Source organism: Terrapene carolina, unplaced genomic scaffold (assembly GCF_002925995.2).
Source record: "Terrapene carolina triunguis isolate 2854851 unplaced genomic scaffold, T_m_triunguis-2.0 Scaffold22, whole genome shotgun sequence".
Lineage (NCBI taxonomy): Eukaryota > Metazoa > Chordata > Testudines > Emydidae > Terrapene > Terrapene triunguis.
Window position 1 is genome coordinate 16029040 of NW_020664373.1, and position 25207 is coordinate 16054246.

General features: G+C 41.9%; 1 protein-coding gene across 1 annotated transcript; it reads left to right on the top strand.

The window, feature by feature from the left end:
• The first annotated feature begins 1778 nt into the window (after positions 1-1778).
• Positions 1779-23032, top strand: LOC112118056 (eukaryotic translation initiation factor 2 subunit 3). The gene is made up of 12 exons (XM_026648852.1): positions 1779-1886; positions 6260-6323; positions 6981-7108; positions 7227-7348; positions 8928-9022; positions 10985-11143; positions 13788-13922; positions 16037-16131; positions 17274-17418; positions 17955-18124; positions 19658-19830; positions 22611-23032. The coding sequence occupies exons 1-12, from the start codon at positions 1818-1820 to the stop codon at positions 22672-22674; spliced, it is 1419 nt and encodes a 472-aa protein (XP_026504637.1). The 5' UTR covers positions 1779-1817; the 3' UTR covers positions 22675-23032.
• The last annotated feature ends 2175 nt before the right edge of the window (positions 23033-25207 follow it).

The window sequence follows — 25207 nt, forward strand, 5'->3', positions numbered from 1 at the left end:
GGCTTTAAGCCGATTCGTCCGATTCCCCGGAATGGGGCCCCGCGCCTAAGAGGGCCCCGCAACGTCCGGGGCTGCCGGCGGAGCGGGAGAAAAAAAAAATAAAAAAAGCTGCGTCCTGCTTCTCCCCCCTCCCTCCAGCGCTTGCGCCGCCATACAGCTGATCAGCGCAAGCCTGGGAGGGAGGGGTTAGGAGAAGGAATGAGGCGTGCTTGGGGAAGAGGCGGGGCCAGGGCGGGGATTTGGGGAGGGATCCAATGGGGCAGTGAGAGGGTGAGGCAGGGGGTGGGGCCAGGGCGGGGATTTGGGAAGGGATCCAATGGGGCAGGGAGGGGGCGGGGTCGGGGTGGGGGGTGTGCGAGACAATTCGCGTCCCGGCGTGGGGCCCCGCACCTGCTAAAGCCGGCCCTGAGTGCATAAGGTTTTAATTTTCCATTCTGTACTTCTTACTGTGGTGGATTAAGAAAATGGGGTTTGAGGGGAAAAAGAGAAGTCAATTATTTCACAAGAGAAAGTCAAGAGTTCTAAGTGTAAGGATTGCCAGGTTTGGCATCAATCTTGCAATCAAATCTGTTTAGGCAGACCCTTGTGTTTGTATGAAACCTCCTGGACAGATCCTATTGCAAGATCAAGGCCTTTGTTTGTTTTTATTTTTCAGCATCTGAGTTGCTGTACCCAATTCTAAAAAGGTTTGGGGGGTTTTGAGATTGTTTTTTAAATATTCCATATGAAAGACACTGTTAGTATGTAAAGTATCAGGGGGTAGCCGTGTTAGTCTGTATCTACAAAAACAACAAGGAGTCTGGTGGCACCTTAAAGACTAACAGATTTATTTGGGCATAAGCTTTCATGGGTAAAAACCTCACTTCTTCGGATGCATTTTTATCTTCATGATACCTCCAACAGTTTATCCTATTGTTTGTTATGCCCATTCTATTGAGTCTAGACCTAACGCTTGCCACAGTCACATCTCCACTGGCAGACTTTAACACCTGCATTGATCTAATTGAAGAATAGGGGCTTATTTGTGTGCAGCACACAGCAAAATGGGTCTTCAATCCTCTGGGTGCTAAAGTAATATTAATAAATAGTAAAGTGCCCAATCAGTAAGGAATTAAATACAAATGACAATCCCTTTTGAAATAATAGTCTTTTAATTGGAATGTCTAACAATGCTCATTTAATAAACATCAGTTATGTAATGTAATGTAGAGCTGTATATATAACCAAACTAAAAACCATAAACGTTCATTTACTGTAAAAGAAAATTAGCTTATTTCCTGTCAAATGCTGCCCTTTTACTGCATTAGATATTTTCACCATATGTGATTTTTAATACAAATTTGACACATTTCATTGCAATTGCTGTTTTAAAAAGAGCAACATCACATACTTAGATGGTAAACTCCATGGGGCAGGGACTCTTTGTTATGTGTTGTACTGCACCTCGCACAAGATGTGGTCCTGCTCTAGCTGAACTCCCTAGGTGCTACAAATACGACTGCGCAGTGAGCCGGCGCCCCGCGCATGCGCAGTTGGTCTACCTCTTGCAACACGCGCACGTGGGCCGGCTCTCTCCCGATGCCGGTTGCATCACCCGGCTTCGGGGTCCTTCCTGGGGCTGCCCGGTCGCTCGCCTGCGCCACTTCCGCGCTCCCCTGGTGCCCCCATTGGAGCAGTGAAGAGCAGAGCGGGACGAGGCTGGGCCGGGTGCTCCCCGCGTAGCCCGCGGCGTCGGACTCGGAGCGGGCGGCGCCCCCAGCCCGTGTAGCGCCGGGCTCAGGCGGACGCGCAGGGCTCCTCACTTCCTCTTGGGCAAGATGGCGGGGGACGAGGCGGGAGTGACTCTGGGGCAGCCGCACCTCTCCCGGCAGGACCTGGCCACCCTGGTGAGACCCGAACCCGAGGGTGCGGGGCCTGTTCGCGCGGCGGCAGCGGCTCGGGGGAGCCCAGCGCGCGCTCGGGCGGCGGAGTCTCCGCTCGGCCTGTCCGGGGATGCGCGAGGAACCGTCCCCTTATCGAGTCGCCGGGCTGCGGGGAGGGGACCCGGGGTCGGGCAACGGGGGGAAGGGGGAATTCATGCCACTGTCTGGGCCCTCCTGTGGGGAGTGGGGACGCGCCCCGTGGGCGCTGCTGCGGCGTGAGGCGGAGGCAGCGTGTGGGGAGGGGAGCTGAGGGGAGCTCCCTGTAGTGTGGGAGGGGGGCGGGGAGCGTGGATCCTGCTGGTGATGACTCTTGGCCGGGCGTGGGGGGGAGGGGTTGTAAAAACATCGGAGACCAGAGTTCAGCCCCACCCCCGAGAAATCTGCCGTTTTTGGTGTTTCTGAGGCTTGATGCCCGATGTTAGGCCTAATGTCGGTGTTTAGATAGGCGTGATGGAGACCATAGATAACGAGGAAGGCTGCGTGTTGCTTAGCTTGTGTTTTGTCTTGTGTAAGCATCGTCAGTACCTTTTATCTTCCAACCTGTGTGAGTATGGTGCTCTTGGATAGTGCTGACTTGACAGTAATGAAAATGGAAGCTCTCTACCCCGACAAAATACAGTATTTAGTGGTGCTAAAAATTCTCCTTTACCCTAATTTACTGGGGGCATTGTTTCTGTGGGCACAGTATAGACCAGTCCTTTGACACTCTGTTGAAACTTCCAAAATGACCAGTTATAGTCTCCTTTCAACGTGCCAATTCGTCTATTAGTTGATTAACCAAGATTATCCAACTTATTTCATATAGATTACAATAGATACATCAGAAGACCTTTCAGTTGCTATCTACCTGGGCTTTAATTTAGCTGGTGGCCTTCCTATTTACCCCTTGAGCTAGTCTCCCTTATTATAGAATAGTCTTCAGTAGTTCATAAGGACATATTCATAAGCTCTTTGGAGCAAGGATTCTTTATTTTATGTTATATACAGCCCAGAGCATGCTGGTGCTCAACAAATAATAAATGCTAGTGTAGTGATGATCCCTTTACAAGGGTCCTGTATTTTCCCCAGTCCTCACTGATAATGACATTGTGGACTGAAAAGAGGGATGATAGGCATAGCTGGGAGATCAGATTGGAAAGGGTCTTGACATTTCAAGTCCTTTCCTAAATTTTGGTTTCATATTTGTACTCAGATTTGTAAAGGGCTAATTTAAGTCCAGTTCTAGGCTCCAGTGTTGGCAAAATTTACACACATACTTAACTTTATGCACTGTGAGCAGTTGTAGTGACTACAAAATTTACCTCCCTTCAACTTGTCATCTTCCTACACAGTGCTATCTGCAGGGCACTTATGCTTACTGACTTAAATGGGACTAGTCATGGCATGTTAAGTAAGCATGTGAGTGTTTCTTTGAACAGGCTCATTAAATGGCTTTTACAGTGAAGAAGAAAACTTGGGTGACTTCCTTTAAAATGTTATGAGTAAATTCAAGCTATTGCGCAATTAACGCTAAGCATAAATTTATTTTCATAATGTACACAGCGCTTACGTACCTTCCCGTATAAACAACATCTGTGCCCACAATGTACAATCCACATCAGCATTCTCATTTGTGTGCATATATTTCATTGCACTAACATAAGAACAGAGGCCTCAATCCTGCACTGAGATTTGCTCATACAGAGCTCTGTTGACTTCAGTGAGGCTCTGCATGAGTACACCAGTGCACCAGTATCAGAAGGGTAGCCATGTTAGTCTGTATCCACAAAAACAACAAGGAGTCCGGTAGCACTTTAAAGACTAACAGATTTATTTGGGCATAAACTTTTGTGGTTTGCCCACATGGAACACAGTAGTGGGTCAGGACCTCATCAGTTATAAACAGTTTCAAAAGTAAAATAAGAGGACACTCACTTGGATGTCAGCACTTGCCTAATATAGTTCATAGATATTTTATAGTTAAATATTATTTTTGGACTGTGTAAAAACAGCATTTATAAGATAAAAGGCTTTGTTATAGAGACAGGAGATTTTGGATGACAGAACTTTTCCATGCTACACCAGGTGGGAATAAACAGATTGGGGGAAAAACAGCTATTTAAAATCAATCTAAATTTACATTTGTTTTATTTGTAGGCAATGTTCCCTCTAATTTTTTACATCCATGTGTGCAATTCATTTTGTTATGTGCACAAATATGGAGGTGATGTGTGGTGGGAGTGGGGCTGAGGGGTTCGGAATGTGGGAGGGGGCTCAGGGCTGGGGAATGGGGGAGTGGGGGCTCTGGCTGGGGGGGGTGGGCTCTGGAGTGGGGCCAGGGATGAGGGGTTCAGGTTAAGGGAGGGGGTTCAGGACTAGGGCAGAGGGTTGGGATGTGGGGGGGATGAGGGCTCTGGGGTGGGGCGGGGATGAGGGGCTTGGGGTGCAGGCTGTCTTGGGGCTGCAGCGGGGAGAGAGGACTCCCTCCTCAGCAACTCTGGGGCCAGGATGGGGACCGAGGGAGAGGCGCCTCTCCCCGCCTGCTGTGCGGCCATGCAGCTTGGAGGAAACTTAGCTTGTAGCCTAAAAGTTTGCTTGCTAATTTTGTCCTCTTTAATTTGTATATACTGGGTAGCATATATGGTGTAGGCCTTTTTGTAGTTCCCTTTCTTCCTTTCCTATTTTATGTACTGTAAAAAAGGGGGGGATCCCTAATATTATGAGCACTTAGAGCTATTATAAAGAGTTTTGTTAACAGAATAATTACTAGATAAATATTATATCTATCTTTTGGGAGGTCCCTCACCAAAGGTTCTTAAGCAAAGTATGCTGTCATGAGATAAGAGGGAAGGTCCTCTCATGGATTGGTAATTGGTAAAAAGATAGGAAACAAAGGGTAGGAATAAATGGTCAGTTTTCAGAATGGAGAGAGGTAAATAGTGGTGTCCCCTCGGGCAGTGGTTCTCAAACTAGGGCCGCTGCTTGTTCAGGGAAAGCCCCTGGCGGACTGGGCTGGTTTGTTTACCTGCCGCATCCGCAGGTTCGGCTGATTGCGGCTCCCACTGGCTGCGGTTCGCCACTCCAGGCCAATGGGGACTGCACGAAGGGCGGCCAGCCCATCCCTTGGCCTGCGCCGCTTCCTGCAGCCCCCATTGGCCTGGAACGGCGAACCGCGGCCAGTGGGAGGCGCGATCAGCCAAACCTGCGGACGTGGCAGGTAAATAAACTGGCTCGGCCGCCAGGGGCTTTCCCTGAACAAGCGGCGGCCCTAGTTTGAGAACCACTGCCCTAGGGGTCTGTACTGGGACCAGTCCTATTCAACATATTTATAAATGATCTGGAAAAAGGGGTAAAGAGTGAGGTGGCAAAAATTTGCAGATGATGCAAAACTACTCAAGATAGTTAAGTCCCAAGCAGACTGCAAAGAGCTACCAAAAGATCTCTCAAAACTGGATGACTGGGCAACAAAATGGCAGATTAAATTCAGTGTTGATAAATGCAAAGTAATGCTGTTACCACTCAAGAAAGAGATCTTGGAATCATTGTGGATCGTTTCTGAAAACATCCACTTAATGTGCGCGGCAGTCAAAAAAGCGAGCAGAATGTTGGGAATCATTTAGAAAGGGATAGATAATAAGACAGAAAATATCATATTGCCTCTATATAAATCCATGGTATGCTCACATCTTGAATACCATCTGCAGATGTGGTTGCCGCATCTGAAAATAGCTATATTGGTTGAGAAAGGTTCAGAAAAAGGCAACAAAAATGATTAGGGGTATGGAACGGCTTCTATATGAGGAGAGATTAATAAGACTGGGACTTTTCAGCTGGGAAAAGAAACGACTAAGGGGGGATATAATAGAGGTCTATAAAGTCGTGACTGGTGTGGAGAAAGTAAATAAGGAAGTGTTATTTACTTTTCAGAACACAGGAAGTAGAGGTCACCAAATGAAATTAATGAGCAGCAGATTTAAAACAAACAAAAGAAAGTATTTTTTTTCATAGAACACACAGTTAACCTTTGGAACTCCTTGCCAGAGGATGTTGTGAAGGCCAAGACTATAACAGGGTTCAAAAAAGAACTAGATAAGTTCATGGAGGATAGGTCCATCAATGGCTATTAGTCAGGATGGGCAGGGATGGTGTCCCTAGCCTCTGTTTGCCAGAAGCTGGGAATGGGCAACAGGGGATGGATCAATTGATGATTACCTGTTCTGTTCATTCCGTCTGGGGCACCTGGCATTTGCCACTATTGGAAGACCGGATACTAGGCTAGATGGACCTTTGCTCTGACCCACTATGGCTGTTCTTATTTAAGAATATTGTAAATAAACTATTAAATCTGTTCCATATAGAATGTTACCAAGCTGACACCTCTCTCACCAGAAGTCATAAGCCGACAAGCTACAATTAATATAGGTAAGAAAAACAAAGTTAATCACAAATGCTTTTGTAACACATTCTTGTTGTCATGCATCATGCTGAAAAGTCTTAGATAAAAATTCTAATAGGACTATCCAAACAAAAAACTGTTCTAATAAAACAGAGAAAATTAATAAATGCTTGTATTGAAAGTTTTTATAAAAACAACCATTGGGCCTAAACTAACAGGCAGTATTCTTTTAAATATTAGTGTTAATCACAAAAGGAGACATGTCAAGTCCTTATTACATTGAAAGAAGGCCACTACGGTACAAGTTGACTACTGCAGTATAAGATCTTGGGAATGAAATGGTTTTAGTTAAAGGGGAAGTGTACTTCGGTGGGGGCTTTGCCTGAGTAAAACCCTGGTCTTGTAATGAGCTCCATGTGGATGCAAGGGTCTGTCCACATGGAGCTCATTTCAAGAACAGTTGGTTACTGTAGTAAGTTGCTGTGAAAAGCTAGTTAAGAAATCTGTACATGCTTACAATGGAAGCTCTGGACCCACAGGCTCCAAGGGCTTACAGGTGTCCTGTGCAAACTGGGTCCTTGATATTGATGTTGAAAGTTTGACAAGTCTCTGTAACTGTGTGTGTTACTTGTAGAAGAATGTTGCACAAACTTCATTGATTAATGTTTGCTTTTAAAATGTAGGCACAATTGGTCATGTGGCCCATGGAAAGTCAACAGTAGTAAAAGCTATTTCTGGAGTTCACACTGTTAGATTCAAAAATGAACTGGAAAGAAATATCACTATCAAGCTGGGTTATGCCAACGCTAAGGTTAGTCATTACTATAAATCTAAATGTACCTATTTTGACTCTTTTGTTAACTGTATGAAAGTACTTAAATGGCCACTGCTAGGTTAAGCCTGTTTTTCACCTTTTTTTAAACTTGCAGATTTACAAACTTGATGACCCCAGTTGCTCCCGACCAGAGTGTTACCGGTCCTGTGGAAGTAGTACACCAGATGAGTTCCCTACAGATATTCCTGGGACCAAAGGGAATTTTAAACTAATCAGGTGACTGATCTGAATTGAGTGATTTCAATTGCTCTTGCTTTGTCCATAGCTCCCTCAATGTAGTTGAAGTACTCTTCAAGCGATTGTTTAAAAATGGTACTTTGTTTCTCCATAAGTCTGTTTGTATATTCAGTCCTCTGTTTACTTAAGTGATAAATACTTTTTACTCCTATTACCTCTGAGGAGCCAGTACAATTGAGAGGAGGTGCCATATTTTATTTTGGCTTACTCATCATTTACTAAATTGCAGTTTGCTGAGCCCAACTTCTATGCTGGCATTTGTAATATACCCGTCACTGTAGTATCTAGAGATCTTGAAGAGTATGAGGTTGCACAGATGTGACTGAAGACTAATTTGATCCACAGAATCTTTTACCGGTGGTGAGAGACAACAGAAAAAAAGTCAAATTTTCCAATACCATATTGCTTACAGGGCTGTTGAATAAAAAAGCCACCCTTTAGCTTGTAACCTGAATTAAATTTAAGTCAGAGGTGTGAACAAATTTAAAGTTTATTTTTAGACTGTAACCTAATGTAAACTGTATATCTTTGTCATTTTTTCCCCAGAGATAGAAAAATAAGGGTTTTTAAACTGGACCTATAAAAACTTGAGATCGGCTTTGTGTTAGGAGAACGATGAGAGAGAGACTTGTTTATACAATTCCTGATAAAGTGTAACATCAGAATGCAAGTTTAAAAGTTTCAGAAGTTATTTGTGATGCTTCATTGGGGTTATTCAGATGAAAATAGTCACAAGAGTGGTTATAAAATCAGACCTTAGTCTGTATTTAAGTGTAGAGGACAGTTTCTCATAACCGAATTTCCTTGCTTTTGTCAGATTCCCGTCAACCTGAACACTGGTTCTAATAGAGTATTTTGGTGGGTTGTGACAGAAAGCTAGCATTAAACAAATAATTAAACACTGGTTTCTTTGACGTACTGCTTATTTTACCTACAGTAGTTTTTTAAAATATTATTGCTGAAGTGGCAAACAATCCTTTTTCTGTGGCATGTTGTCAAATAATAAAGATTCCCCCATTAAATGCAGACAAGAACTTGAAATGCCCCGATTATTGTAGCCTACACAATGTAAACCCAAAGATTGAGTCTGGACAGTTACAGATCAATCTTAGAGATGTGGTGCAGTTCAGGCTAGGCTCAGAATGAACATGCATAACCTTGCAAAAAGGGAAATGGAGACAGACAGCTCTTAAAAGAGATAAGAAGTGAAAAAGGGGAATGTGCTATGTCCAGCATGGATCTTCATAGTCTGACACATTTAAACTATGCATGGTTGGTTTGTAAGTTTCTGAAAGACAAATATTACATCCCATAAAATACATGTAGAACTGTCCATTTTTCTGAATCTTAATATTTCAACAAGTAGTTCGTTCATTTAGCTATGTTCATATGAACATAGTTCCAAAATGTCACCTTTCCATGTTTGTCTTGAAATAATGTGTAGTTTTTTTTTTACATACTTTAACTGTGTGCCTACTGATCACTTCATGCAAACCAGTCAGTTTAATTGGCAATAACTCGCTTTTGTTATTTTGTGTTTACCCTCCATACGCAACAGGCATGTCTCTTTTGTTGATTGTCCGGGCCATGATATCTTGATGGCTACTATGCTGAACGGTGCCGCAGTCATGGATGCAGCGCTGCTTTTGATAGGTAATATTTGGGGTGGGGAAGCTGAGCCTCTTTTATAACATAATACAACAACCTAATATTGACATTAAAATAATACAAAGGGTAATGAGCGACCAGCTTTACAAAAATTGTGAATTTCATTGAGTCTTGTGTAAAGAGAGAAGATTTTAAAGCTACAATGGTAGAAAGAGTTGGGGATGATTTAGTTGGGGATTGGTCCTGCTTTGAGCACAGGGTTGGACTAGATGACCTCCTGAGGTCCCTTCCAACCCTGATATTCTATGATTCTATGAAAGAGAATATCATGCCCTTTAAATAGATACGTTTGAAATAGTGCAACAGAATTTGAGCACTCTGACTCGTCCGATAGCTGAAGCGATATTTGACCTTTTGGATGATGGCAGAGGAGGGGTTGGTTGAGATGAAATTTTGAGACTGTTTTTACTTGTACAATAAAGCTAGATTTTCATCTTGGAAATGCTTAGGACTATTTGAGCAGGCTTGCTTTTCTGTCAGTTGTTTTATCTGCCATTTCTATTACTTTAAATATGTAGTATTGATGATCGAGAGAGAGTGGGGTGAGGTGGGAAGCAATGGTAAATCCATTGTGATCTGGACCGAATCAAAGGACCCCGTGTGGGCCAGTCTTTCTGTTGATAGACTGACTTAGGAAGAACTTTCACTAATCTGACTTGAGCAGGTGTGTAAAGGGTGTGAAATAAATTAAACTTCATTTTTATAAATGCGCAGAATAGTATAATAATGCAACACCAAAATAAATTCAACTATGAATTATGTTACGTCTGGTCAGACCACATATTATTTGGGAAACAAAACAATAATATACTCAAGTTAGCATTGTTTTAAGTGTCTGAGATAGCCATGAAATATTTAATAATAAGTAGTAATTAGTCTTTTTCATCTATAGCTCACCAAGGCACTTCAGAAATGGCGGTGACCGCTGTCTTTCTTTACACAGGCGGTAACTGAGGCACAGAGAGGTTAAATGACTTTCCCATAGCCAGACAGCAAGTCAATGGCAGAAGTAGATACAGCAGAACCCAGTTTATCGATCTGACCCCAGTCCCAATTAGATCGGATAATCAGAAATTCAGATAATCCGGAGAATGGGAAAGTGCGAGGTTGCAGTGCCATCTAGCGACCACAAGAGAGATTGCCCACTTCTTATCTATCAGGGGGTAGCTGTGTTAGTCTGTATCTACAAAAACAACAAGGAGTCTGGTGGCACCTTAAAGACTAACAGATTTATTTGGGCATAAGCTTTCATGGGTAAAAACCTCACTTCTTCAGATGCACTTCTTATCTTTGTGCCCTGGTTGTTGGGTTAATACGGAGAGCCGGATAATGGAGGGTCGGATAAATGGGCCTCTACTGTATATGTTTTAGTAGAACTCACTCACCATTTGTGTCTGTGTGTGTGTACACAATCTGCCAAATAAAACTGCCCAGTGTCAAACTACATACAACTCAAATGTAAAGTTGAGATATATATTTAAACATACAGTAGTTCCCAATCACCTTTTCTGACAAAAACATGAGTGGATGGATATCTATATACCCCTGAAATCCAATGAACTTTAGTATTTTCAAACCAAAGGGATAGGAGAATTAATTTCTAGTTATCAGAGCCCTCTACTAATGCCTCTTCCTTCCTCCCTCGGCCCCCTACGTTAGGGGAAAGGTGACTTCCTGGGAAGTAGAACCCAAACAATATTGATAACCTTAATAGCCATGTGCTTTATGAATTTTTGGTTTGTCATTAAATTTAGGGCTCTTGGCATTTTTGTGTCTGATGAAGAGAATGCACTAAACCATACACAATTAAAAAAAAATAACGACTTGTTGACTTTTAAGCAAGCAATATTTTTTCAAGCACACAATGAGGTGGTAGATGTCCACACTGTTTTGTGTATCCTTATTATAGATGACTGTACGTAATCACTTTTTCCCCTCCCCTTCCAGCTGGTAATGAGTCATGCCCTCAGCCCCAGACCTCTGAACATCTAGCTGCTATAGAAATCATGAAATTGAAACACATTCTAATTCTACAGAATAAGATTGACTTGGTAAAGGAGAGCCAGGCTAAAGAACAGTATGAACAGATTCTTGCATTTGTACAAGGTAAGTTTCCAGAAGCAGAAATGCAGTATTGCTGGCAGTTCTGTGTAATTCTTCAATGCTGGGAGTTAGGCTGACATGAAAAGCGTTATCTGGTCAGGACAACCTGACTTCCAGCTCAAAGAATTAGCAGATGAGTCAGGCTTTTGTAGCTTAAAAAAAAAAAGAGAGAGAGAGAGTTGTGTGTAATGTTTTGTTTTCTAGCTATTTCAATAAGATTTTTCTTTCAAATATGAATTTAGGAGCATTATATTCTGCTTCCCTGCTGCTACAATTAATGGATTTTAAGGGTTATTCCCAAACACACAAATTGGGGACCCTCATCACTGGTTGTAAAATGGCTTGACTTGAACCTGAGTCTCCCACATCCCAGATGAGTGTCCTAACCATGGGGCTGGAGAGTCAGTCTCTTTCTCAATAAATATTTAATTATACAAATGAAACCGCTCCAGCGGGATCAGGCAGAGCAGGGACTTGAACCTGGGTCTTCCATGTCCCAGGCAGGTGCTCTAACCAACAGTTTTGTTGAAAAATTTCCAATGGACTCTATTAATCAAGTTCCCCCTCTCAGCTACTGCTGTTCCACTGTTGATAGCCTGTCTATCTCCACTCTCCTTACCTCAACCATTGGGCACCTTGAATTCTAGCCAGTCCTCACTTCTTCTCCTCATATTCTTTCTCACACCTTTCCTTGGGTCTCCCTTTACGCACAGTCCATTCACTGCCAAATGTCAGAGTTGAGCTACTCCCCTGCTTCAGGCCCACCAAGCTAAACTATGTATCTCAGGGTTTTATATTGCTACTCATCACTGTAGTATCTGAGCATCTTCCACATAGAACCAGTCGCAATCGCTAAGTCTCTAGTGGATTTCACAGAGGCTCTGGCTCCTCTTCCCTTATTCCCATGCTTCCTCTCAATGCCATGAGCTTTCTATCATGCTGTTACTGTGGTACGCTGGGGACCAAGGCAGCAGCTCTAGGGGAGCTTTTCAGGTGTAGGAACATTGGCTCAGAAATATTGGGCTTCCACCCCATTAGCCTTAGACCCAAACTCCACACACCCCTGCAAACCACCCCATCCCTCTGCTTCCCCAACGCCCTTCTGATTTTATTTCCCATTTCCCCAGAACCTCTGCTGCTTTGCCTTGTTCCCTGGCTCAATGGGGGTATGTGCAAAACCCATCTATGGAGGCAAGTTAGTAGCATCAGAAAATGGAAGTGGTTGACAGGTCTGAGCAGTCCTGTTATATAACCTTTGCGTAGCTCAAAATTGTTGGCTTGTGCAAGGAACACAACTTTTCATGTGTTTAAAATCTCATAAGTGGCCTACATCCAAGGTACTTTTGTGTGTGAATTTTGAAATTCGTGGAGACTGAGGTTATTTAGCTAGAGAAAGTCAAGCAAATGTGATTGAGCCAGGGAGAAACTTCAAAAAGGGAGCAATTTTTAAATATCTTTTTCAAATTTAATATTATTTCACTAAAAAAACTGTAGAACATACAGTTGTCTGAAGAATTATTGTGCCGAATTTGAAAGCTAAATTAAATCAGTAAAGTATGAATCAAGGGTTTTAGTCTTACTTTAAGCGTAAATCTCATTGCAATCTGAAGTATGGAATTGCTACTGATGCATCAAATATTTTATCTCATCCTCTCTAGGATATCTCAACTCTGTTCTCTCACTGCATCTTGGCCCTAACTGCTTGTTCTGTTTCCTCTTATTTTTCACAAACCTCACGCAGAGAGAGGTTTCCCAGCTGTGGTCTGTTTACAGTCCCCACAAGTTACTTTGTTTCTGTTAGAATGCAGTTTGACCAGGTCATAAAAACTAAAACTTAGGGCTTGTACACACTAGTGCTTATATCAGTATAACTTCAGTTGCTCAGGGGTGTGGAAAAGCCACCCCCATCAGCGACGTAAGTTACACCGACCTAAGCGCCAGTGTGGATAGTGCTATGTCGGCAGAAGAAGCTCTCCCACCGACATAGCTACCGCCACTTGGGGAGGTAAAATAATTATGCCGATGGGAGAGCTCTCTCTCTCGTCTTTATAGAGCATCTGCACTAGCTGCGCCGTTGTAGCGATTCTAATGTAAACTAGCCCTTAAAGTCTAGTGGTCATGGGGCTAAGGGATCTAAGTCCAAATCTGTTTTCATGAAAGATCTGTTTTTTATCCTCTTTGTGGTAACTCTGCCCCTTCAGTGCATACATGCACAACTCTATACCTCCCCTCCAGTACATATGCTGTTTATCTCAGGTTAAGGGGCTGAAACTCATGTCATGCCACTCTTGATCATCAAGCATGAAGCAGCTTGTTCCTAGAGTAAAACACTGCCTCCAGAGCTCACTTGGAGAACAAACTGTATAGGCCTCCCACTTGAAACACACAGAACTACCCATAGGCAATGTACAAGCCATATTGTACTACCTTGAAGAGTAGTTGTGGCTTAATTTGAAAAAAAAATGAAAAGAAATATGACCTGACACTTTTGTCATGTTGTTCTTATGAACTTCTGGTTTGGGAAAATATGTAGAAATCGTCCCTGAAATTTCATTTGCGGTTTTAATGTGGCATGGATACTCATATACGCTTTGGTGTATGCTACCATAAAGTCTGATGTAAGACTACTCCATTTTTTTTGTTGTAGGTACAGTTGCGGAAGGCGCTCCTATTATTCCAATCTCAGCACAGCTGAAATACAACATTGAGGTGGTTTGTGAGTATATAGTAAAGAAAATTCCAGTCCCATTGCGAGACTTCACATCAGAACCAAGACTTATTGGTATGTAAATGTTTAAAGCTTATCTATATGTTTAACCACCCTTTCAGACAATGCTAATATTGGGAGGGTATGCTACAAAGAGGGTCTGAGGAGCATTTAGCACACTAGGAATTTCAAGCTTCTCTATTTCCTGAAATCTTAAATATGAGTGGTGTGTGTGTGTATACACAATATGACTACAGTAACTTCTCACATAACGTTGTAGTTATGTTCCTGAACAATGCTACTTTAAGCAAAACGATGTTAAGTGAATCCAAGTAGATCAGCAAGTTGAGGCAGTCGCTGCTGCCAGAAAGCTCCCTCTATCCTGAGCCCTGTCGTGTCTTCCCCCCGCCCCTCTCTGTAGAAATGGGGTACAGGAGCGGGGGGGATGATGCCCTGACATTAGCACCCCTCTGCACAGCAAGCAGGAGGTTCCCGGGAGCAGCTCCAAGGCAGAGGGCGGGAGCAGCACACGGCAGTGGGGGGAAGGACAGCTGAACTGCCCGGCAATTGATAGCCTGCTGGGCGGCTGCTACACAGGGAACTTACGGGCGCTGATAGGGGGGCTGCTGGTCCACCCTGGTTCCAAACCCCCCACCCCCCAGCTCCAACGGACTGCTCTTTCTCCAAGCAATGGACAAAGTAGGCGGCTGCCAAACAAGGTTATAAGGGAGCATTGTGCAACTTTAAATGAGCATGTTCTCTAATTGATCAGCAATGAAACAGTGTTAAACGGGGCAACGTTAAATGAGGAGTTACTGTATATATAAATGAACTGCTTTGATTTGGGCATTTTAATGTGGATATAATATGAAAACAGCAGTGAAAATTTATCTTAGAAATAAGGTAGATGAGGTAATGTCTTTTATTTGACCAACTTCTGTTTGTGGAAGGTACAAGCTTTCAAGCTACACAGTGCTCTTCTTCTTCAGGTCTGCGGAAAGAAGCAGAGTGATTTCTAAATCAGATTTGCTCTTTATACATTAGATTACTCTGCTAAGCACTGACAACTTTGTGGTGTCTGAAAATCAAGCTGCATTCTATTGCAGTTTAAACTCTTGGCAGTAAATAGATACGGCTTGAAGACGCAAGGAGTGGATATGCTGGCACCCATTTTTCCCCCCAGTCAGTTTTTCAAGTGGCACGCTTCAGTATTATGTTATGTCACTTGGGCATAAATGTTAAAGCATTGGATTTTGTTCATTTCTAGACCATCTTCCTATTCAGTTCATCCATTCTAGATGTATTTTACATAAAACGCTGAAATCTAGAGTGTATCTGTATGTAGATCTTAACAAAGTTGGTCTGTTACAAATGAGGATAAAAGCAAAGGTCATTTTCTCTTACAAGTGCTAGGATTTCCTCCAGTATTCTCGAAGTGGTCAGCCTTTTTAAAAAGGATCTGATATATAATTCAGTTTTTGAATTAAACAGGTAAGTCTGTAATAGAAAGAATTTAGAAAAAGCTTTTCCTATTGAAGTCCGTGGCAAAACTCCCATTTCAATGGGACCGTGATTAGGTCTTTAATTTTAAAGCGCAAACTTATTTTATTACTTTTACCTAAATCGTAAGCATGCAGGAGTTTAAATGTTGTGCTTTCACTTCTGAACACTATAAATTGCAGAATAGTGCTTAAAGAATATTTTTTCCTTTATTTTACTTAAAAACTGGCAAATAATATTTTTCTCTGATTTAGTCCTCTTCCACTTGGTGAATAGTTTTTCTGATAAAGTTGGATATAACATTACCTCCTCCTTTATGCACTGATATCTCTGTTTGCATGTCTCTGAGAATAATTTTTAAATACTAATTAGTTTGTGATAAATATATTTACTGAGAATTAAATTAATTAAAATTGTAGTTAAAGAACAGTGGATATTCCTTGCCAGAATGTGTTAACATGTTTTGGGTTTAACCAGCTTAATCTGACCCATGGTTCATGTAGTATTTAAAAACTTATGAAAAAATTGCATGCAACAGACTGCATAGCATGGTGAATACAGTGAGGTATTTTCATTGTTTGATGCAAGTAGATTAAAAAAAAAAAAAAAGACAAGAATTGTAAACATCATATAAGTGTCACTAGTCAAGCTTCTATATATCTTAATAATGGGATTTGTGTTCTTTTCAGTAATTAGATCTTTTGATGTCAACAAGCCTGGATGTGAAGTAGATGACCTTAAGGGTGGTGTAGCTGGCGGTAGTATTCTAAAAGGTGTATTAAAGGTAATAGCTACTCTTCTTTCCCCCCCCACACACACACTTTCCTCCAAACACCTCATTAGTTATAATAATGAGTAGGCGCATAATAGGTGTTTCTTCATGGTCAATACAAAGCAATTTAAAGGTATATAGTCAGTTTAAAAAAATTAATTAAAAGTAGTTTCAGGTACTACCTGCTCCTGAGTTCCCCTGTCTTTGCTCGTGGTTTCATAATCCTGTTTTAAAATGTTTTCCATTCACGTTGTTGCTGTTTGAAAGCTAAACAGAAAAGGGAAACAATGAAGCTGACCATGCCCAACACCACCACGCCCCCCAAAAAAGAAAAAAACCAACCACCCCTTTTTCTATCTTTGTTATAGTTAACTTAGGTTTTTACTAGTAACGATTTTTTTTTTTTTAATTGACAAGTGATTTTTTTCCAAAGTTGATGGTGGTGCCCCTTTCTATTCCTTGCAATGAATATGAGGGTGCAGTTTCCCCTTCTTGCATGTGCATCCTTATTTTATTTACTAAATATCATTTCAAAAAGTTGGAGTTTGAGAAGTTCTGATAAATCTAAATAAAGATAAGGAGTGTGTGCTATCTATGCACTCAGTCTCCACATTAAAAGTGCATATGACTGAATACTCTGCTTTGGTATGGAGTACTATCATCAGAACAAGTTTTCAAGTCTTTTCTGTCTATTAAAAATAACATCCTTGATTATTAAACTGGAAAGTTAAAAAATCAAGTTTATGTACCACTTATACAATTTGATCTACATTCTTTTGCTTGGACAGTGAAACTACATTGTACACTGTCTGGTTTTTCGTACACTAGCTCAATAATAGTGTTTCGGATTGCAGTACTATTAAGAAAAAAATTAAGTTAAAATTTAAATGTTGGGCCTAAAACTAAGAGTGATCATGTAATGTAATCAACTTTTTAAAGTACATTTGAAGGTAGTGCAACTACCTTTTTATTACCTGTGTAATACAGAGGTTTTTAAAAGTTGTGTTGATTTTCCAGGTAGTACCACTATAATTGTGTGAGGCAACAGCCCAGTGCTGTTAATGTTTACGTAACTATTGGAAAAATAACTCTTCTTTCCCACCACCAGCTGGTGAAACAGAAACATCTGACCACTTCTTCTCCATTATACTTAGGTAGGCCAGGAACTTGAAGTCAGACCTGGTATTGTCTCCAAGGACAGTGAAGGAAAACTCATGTGCAAACCAATCTTTTCCAAAATTGTGTCACTTTTTGCAGAACACAACGATCTACAGTATGCTGCTCCTGGAGGCCTAATCGGTAAGAATGTTTTTTTAATGAAGAGATTTTTTTTCTCCTCATGCCTATTTTTGAAAATTTTGATGGTTTCAGATAACAGTACACTTCCTAGAAAGGGGGAGGGCGGGAGGGTTTTATTACAATTTACATGAAATTCTAATGTGTGACTACCACAGCAAGTGTGTACCTTTTAATATGTATATATGTAATTAAGCTTTTTAAAACAGTACCAAATAGTGTAAAATTTAGTTATTTATCTAAATTACATTGGTTAGCTCCAGCAGGCTTCTGTATTATCTGTGCTGCCACCAGCATGATGAATCCTGGGGCATTGTATCATAGCTGGTTAGAGTTCACAGATCCTAAAAAAGAGTAAATAGGAGTTCAGTTCTTAATGTGCTGAATGCCCATCTCCAGCTGGGTAGTGGGGACGTTCAGTATGTCACAAAGAATAATGGTTAATTTCATTTGTAGGTCTCCTTTAAATGTATTTGATGCGTATAAATATGATGTTTACTTTTCAATTATTCCTCAGACGTTGTCTTGTTCTGTAATAGGTGTTGGCACTAAAATTGACCCAACTTTATGTCGGGCTGACCGAATGGTGGGGCAGGTTCTTGGTGCAGTTGGAGCACTCCCTGAAATATTCACAGAGCTGGAAATTTCCTATTTCCTGCTTAGGCGACTGCTAGGTGTGCGCACTGAGGGAGACAAGAAAGCTGCAAAGGTTAGTATATTTGTACCTGTTTTGTTAAAAGGACATTATCATGGTATTTGTCAGACTTTTTTTTGTTTTGCAGCTTTTACTCTGTTAACCCTCTGGAAATTAATTCCATTGAGATGTAAGTGTTTATGCATACTTTCATCTTTCTTTTCTTCCTGGTTTCCATACACAATGTTTGCATCTCAGAGGGGAAAAAACAATGGCACATGTCAACTTAAATACTATGTAAGAGTGCCTTAAACAGGGGGAGGAAATTCATATCCTGGTAACATAAAGAAATTTGAAGCCTTGTGATTCTTAAAGTTGGCTTGTCTTCCAAAGATGCTGGTAATCCTTGTTCCTTCTCCTTGCTATTCTCTTCTCCATTCATCAGCTGCAAAACTAGTCATGCATGAACACGCTAGTTTCATGTACATCCTAATACTTTGCCAATCTAGGGATGTGTCGGATTCTCCATCACTTGAAGTCTCTAATCCTAAACTAGATATCTTTCCAAAAGGTATGCTATAGTTGGCAACCTTTATCACGCGGCCCATCAGGGTAATCTGCTGGCAGGCTGCGAGACATTTTGTTTACGTTGACCACCCGTGGGCACGGCCCCCCTGCAGCTCCCAGTGGCTGCGGTTCGCCGTTCCTGGCCAATGGGAGCTGCGGGAAGCAGCAGCAAGCACATCCCAGCAGCCCGCGCTGCTTCCCGCAGCTCCCATTGGCCAGGAACGGTGAACTGCGGCCACAGGGAGCTGCGGGCGGCCATGCCCACGGGCGGTCAACGTAAACAAAATGTCTCGCGGCCTGCCAGCGGATCACCCTGATGGGCTGCGAGCCGAAGGTTGCCAACCCTTGCTATAGCTCAGAAGTTGTGGGCTTGATACAGGAATTACTGGATGAGGTTCCGTGGTCTGTGTTGTGAAGGAAGTCAGACTAGTTGATCATCGTGATTCCTTCTGGCCTTAAAAGCTATGAAAACTGCTTCATGCTGATTTATTTAATGGTGGATTAAGTGTTGCCGTCATTTTGGATTTTCTCTTTGTGACTAACTCTGGATTGAACAGTTATTTTGGTGGTTGTATTTGGTGAAAGGAAAGAAAGGCACAAGGATCTGTTTTATATTGATGTCCATTATGGGGTAAAAAAACTTTAGCTTTCTATATAGTATATGCAACCTTAAAACAATTATTTCCCAGAAAAAGGCAGACTGATTTTTGTAGATGGGTCTGAGGCAAGTAATCTGGAATATTATTTGTGCTGAGCCTTTTTATATTTCTCCTACATTCATATGAAAATGAGAAACACTTTATCATGTGTCTAAAAACGGACATCGTTTCATCATATTCATGTGTGGCATGGTCCTAGACATTTGGTGCTTGCCTCCCTTTCTGTTAGTATTTTTCTTTGGTAATCTGGCTGTAGCAGTCAGATATAAAATCTTTTTTTTTTTTTCTTCATTTTAGGTATTGGCTGCAAAATGCTATTAACTTTATAAGTTACTTGCATATTTAAAGGAAAATTTACAGAATTCTTTATATCTTATTTCAGGTGCAAAAACTATCCAAGAATGAAGTTCTAATGGTAAATATAGGATCCTTGTCTACTGGAGGAAGAGTTAGCGCGGTGAAGGCTGATTTGGGCAAGATAGTGCTAACTAACCCTGTGTGCACAGAAGTAGGAGAAAAAATTGCCCTTAGTCGAAGAGTTGAGAAACACTGGCGGTAAGTTGGCAATACAATGACAAAATAATCCCTTGATACTACTGTGTTGCACTGACACCACTACTATCTGCCTCTACTGTAGAATTCCTTTTTGTTCCTCTAAATTCTCTAAGCACCTAATCACTATTTCTGTGGGACACTTTTTTCAAAAATGTTAAAAGTAGAATAGTGAAAAATTCAGTACTTGATAGACTGTGCGCTGCTTAACATAAATGCATGATAAACCTTCTGATGCCATGAGTTGTGACTTGACAACAGTCATACCACAGTAATATTAACAGCAGGATCTCTTAACCCAGTGATGCCAAAGACCAAATAAAAATTAAGGATACATTTTAAGACTGGGTTTATCTTAAAACAGTAATTCTCAGACTGTGGGCCTGGGCTCAGCAGTTCCATCTGCATGTCACTGCCAATGCCGCTTTGCAAAGTATGTGTCATGGGGAGGACAAGGGAACAAAGGGACACTGACCTCCAAGGACCTTTTTCTCTGGCCCCCGTGAGACTGAAGGTATCAATTTTATTGGTCAGCACAGATTACAAGAATAATGTGGCTGGTGGGTTACCCAAAAACATCCTGTAGCAGGATATAATATAATTATATATAATATGGAGATATACCTATCTCATAGAACTGGAAAGGACCTTGAAAGGTCATCGAGTTCAGTCTCCTGCCTTCTCAGCAGGACCAAGTACTGTCCCTGACAGATTTTTTTTTTTTTTTTTTTGCCCCAGATCCCTGAATGGCCCCCTCAAGGCTTGAACTTACAACCCTGGGTTTAGCAGGCCAATGCTCAAACCACTGAGCTATCCCTCCCTAAAGTTGGGGAGCAGTATGGCTGGAGGCTCCTTTTTAAGCTTATTGCCTGGCTTCTCTTCAAGCAACTGCCCACCTAGAATGTGTATTCTCTGTTCCCATAAGAGAATAAAGTTAGCACAGAAACACTAAGCAATCCTATCCCCTACACCCCCGTGTGGACCTCACACTGAGGGAAGGAGAAAAAGGTATGTTAACGTACTTCCCAGTAGTCCTGATCTGGCTGAGACTTACTGGGTTTTGAATACCTATTCTGGGAAATCATCATGTCCAGTTTTCTGGATCACTGTGGCAGGCAGTTACACCTTGCTAGCTGTTTCTGTAACTGTCTCTGCACGTCAGCTCAGCAGCAGGCAGAGCTGGGAGCCAAATGCCTTCAGTAGAGAGGTAGCTAGTGGGGATTACTGGAGTGGCTACTAAGTAGCGAGGAGAGGAGCACACACTTGCTGGCAGATAAGGAAGGAATGAGCACCAAGAGAGAAATGGGGGAAGCTGAAGGGGAGCTATGTGAATAGAAGATAAGCAACATTTTCCAGCAATGACTTGTCACATCTGTGGTTTGCTAGCCACTGGGTTTTATATGCATTTTGGTGCATTTTTTTTTCCCTCTGTTTCTTCTTCCCTCCTTTGAAACAAACCTGTATTTCACCAAAATGCTCACAGATCTCTCTTGTTGTTGGGGCTGGCGCTTTCAGGTGCCCTTTTACTAGAATTGTTTGTGGCACAGTTTTTCACGTGTTGCCAGCTATACTGTAGGAGAAGGGAAAGGAGGAAAAAACAAAACCAAGCAAGGAAAGGAACTGAGAGAGGGACTGGGTCAAGAATAAAGAAATTGGGAAGGATCTAATTAGGAAGAAAATAGTGGGACAGCTGGTACAGAGGAAGGCGAAGAGAACTCTGCCTCTTACACTCCCTTCCTCAGACTTTCTAGGGAAGTGAATGAGAGAACAAGGGGAGGGGCAGTTGGGATATAGTGGAAAATAAAATATCCTACAGAAAGAGGCACAGGGGTTAAAACTGGGAGAATGGACAAATAGGCAAAATGCAGCAACAACACCAGGGACATGTAGCACCTGAGTGTGGCTTTGCCCCAGCTGTGGGGTCCAGCCTAGAAAGGCTTGAAATGGTGGATTAATTACTTCAATTCCATTTTTATCAACGTACACTGTTCTTCCGGGAATTGTGTTCTGAGAGGTGTGAGAGCCCAGAGTTATGGCAGACAAGTTCAAGACTAACATCAGATTCTGACACTGCTCCCTTCAAGGAGTTGGGAAAGTCTTAAAGGCAGTTTCATCGATTTATATGCACCACCTCTTGGCTGGAAAGGTGATATTGCAGTCTTTTTAAAAGCTTTCTCTGAAGCTGCATCTTGAGCTAGTGGAAAGAATTAGTGAATTTTTTAAAAAGCAGTGGGTGTGTTGGGGAAGTAGTAAGAGAGAAGATTTTTCCATTACCCAGTACAAGTGGTAAAAACAATTTGAGAATTATGTCAACTTAGTGTTCAGGTTACACCCTCCATGAGAAATGTTGACCTCAAAAATTGAACTATTATATTCCTTTTTTTAAGGTGTTCTCATTTCCCTTTAAAAGGATTGCTTTCCAACCTGCATAAAGCTTTGCATCAAAGCTATCAACACATTTTCATTTGCAGTTAACTAGACAATTACGGGCAAGTAAAACCTTTGTGTGTGCACTTCTGTTTAACAGCACATTTTAAAAAATGGTCCCTTAGCTTAAGAAAAAGTCTTGTTTGCTTATGGTCTCTCCATTACTCTCCCCTCTCCTATGCTTCCAGCAGCCAGTCTTCTTTAAGATTTTGCAGTGCAGGGGAGGGAAGGGGGGAGTTCAGAAACTTCTGAAACCTGTGTGAGTACTCCTAATAAAAACATGGCTAAAGGGTATGCATTTTGGATATTTTCTAAACACAATTACAGATAACTTCAACTTGTTTTTCATTTTGCAGTTTAATCGGCTGGGGTCAAATAAGAAGAGGAGTGACAATCAAGCCAACAGTTGATGATGACTGAGAAGTAAAAACGAGTGCTTCATTTTGAGAGATGGAATGCCTATTTCCATATACTTGGGGGTACATTTTTGGAGTGAAATTTGTTACACAACTCCCATTGCCCCAGACATTTTACTGGATATTTACCCTATTACTAAAATACTAGTCAGTATGTCCAATGAAAGGGTAAAAAATTGTCATAGAGATGGATCTAATAATCCACATTTTAGCAGAAACTAATTGTATGTGTTTCATGCCATATCTAATTTATGTTAATTTGTGTTTGAGAAGATCTGTTTAATATCGCTCAAGCCACCCCCAATGTAAAACACAAACCATAAAACCTGTTTTGAAATAAAATATTGCTTCTTATTTTTTCATTAATTCTTATCCTTTGATAGTGAAAGGCTGCAAAGATTGTTCAACAAGTAAAAGAATTTAAAAAGAAAATAAACTCTACTTGGAGACCAGTTCCCTGTTTTTGCGCTGCACCTAGTTTTAAGTCTCTGAGCTCTTTACAGCAGACACTTTCTTAATGTTTTTCAATTCTTGCTTCGTGAATGGTGACTTTTTTTTATATTTTGCAATTAGGCTGCTAACAGTGACGACTGATTAGTCCTGGAAGACACACATTCAAGAGGAATTACTATTGAAACACACAAAGGGGAAAACACAAGAAACTCATAGGAAGTGGAAATATTATTTTTAATCTTATTTCAGAATGTTTCCAGTGGTCAGACAACCGATGTAAAACAGCTATTGTTTGACATGATAAAGCTTTATATAGATTGACACATCCTTCTACAGGAGGTGCTTACCTCCTAACTCAGTGGTTTTCAACCTTTTTTTCATATGCGGACCTCTAAAAAAAAATTCAAATGGAAGTGCAGGCCCCTTTGGAAATTCAACCTGTGGTCTGCGGACCCCTATCATAGAAGTCTTAGACTGAAAACTGACTGAACAGAATTCAGCTATAAATGTTGCACGTGCTCGGCAAGACATTTGACACAGCGTAAGAAAGGGCACTAAACTGGGGGCTTCTAAGGTAATGACGACACTTCTGGGTTTTGACCTGTAGGGGTATTCACATACTTTTGATTGATCAGAAAAACGGAAGGCCTTTTCTGGGGTCTGAAACTTTATTTTCATAGTCACCCCTTAGACATAGTCTGTGGACCCCGAGGGTTCTGTGGACCACAGGTTGAAAACCACTGTTGTAATTTATTCAGCTATTAAACTAGCCTGTTCTATTGGGTAAATATTTGATATGATCTGAAATTATTAGAAATGTCTAGGAAGGCTAGTAGAAATGGATGTTTGTTTAAAAAATACCAGGTTGGTGCAGATAAAATTGCAAATGTCAATTAAATGAGAAGTATAAAATCACTTTCTCAATTAGCCAGTTGAAGTTTGACACATTCGGGAGAAAACACATGTAGTGAAGTTTAAAGTTGGTTAATCTGATTCTTTGAGACACCAAATAATTCTTCTGACACTTCATCCATTTAGGTATTATTGCTTTTCTTCATTTTGATTTCACTTGCGATAAAGTGCATAATGCTAGGTGTAAGTTATATTATATAATATAGTAAAAGCTCATTAGTAGCAACATATCAGTGCCTTTTTGCTATATTGCTCCTACATGACTTGCTGTTATGGAGAGTGTCGTCTAACCAAAGGCATATGAAGAGGTAAGGGTGTTTTGGAAGGAGTGGGGCAGCCATGTTGTGCGGGAAGGAGTTGTGGAGTGGGGGAACCCCAAGTTTGGGGGGAATGGGCAGGGGAGCCCCCAGTTGGCAAAACAGCTGAGTGAGCTCAGCTGCCGGGGACAGGCTGAGGATGCTCCCGCTTGCAGTTTCATGCTCCACCTTGGCAAGAGATGGATGCCTGGAGAGGGCATCATGTGAAACCTGCAATGGAGGGGGGTGACTCCTAGCACAGACAGCGGAGACTGGAGTTGGGGGAGAGGACAGGTCAGTTCCCTGGAGTGGAGACTGAAAGGGGGGGGTGGTTCCTGAACCCCCACTGCAAAATAGCTTACCCTCACCCTGCTGCTGGCAACAGAGATGGAGGGGACAGCTCAGTGCATGGTGGTTGGGGGTGTGTCCCAAGTACCACTACAAAATAGCAATCTTCCCCCCGCCCCCATCTGCAAGCCAGATGCTGAGGAAGGGAGGAGGAAACCCAGCTGCACCTCTGCTGCTCCCTCAACCCCAGTTTCCCACTCTTTCAGACCCTGCCCACAAATGCCCCCCTACACATGCTGTCCATGCAGGCTCTGTCAGGCAGAGCAAGTGGACAGGTCTGTGTGCCCTAGAGGTGTGCTGAAGGGCTGGGGTCAGGAGGGGAGTGAAAAGATGCAGTTTGGGGTGCAATGCACCGCCACACTTTCCGCCCCTGGATGTGACATCATAACAGCACAAATGTTGCTATGCAGCGGCTATTTTGCTGTTACCAAGTGGACAATTCATGGTAGGGAAAGTGGTCCCAGGGGAAATGTTGCTTGTAAGAAGCAGCATCTACTCTATTAGCTAGGCAAGTCAGTCCTATTTTAT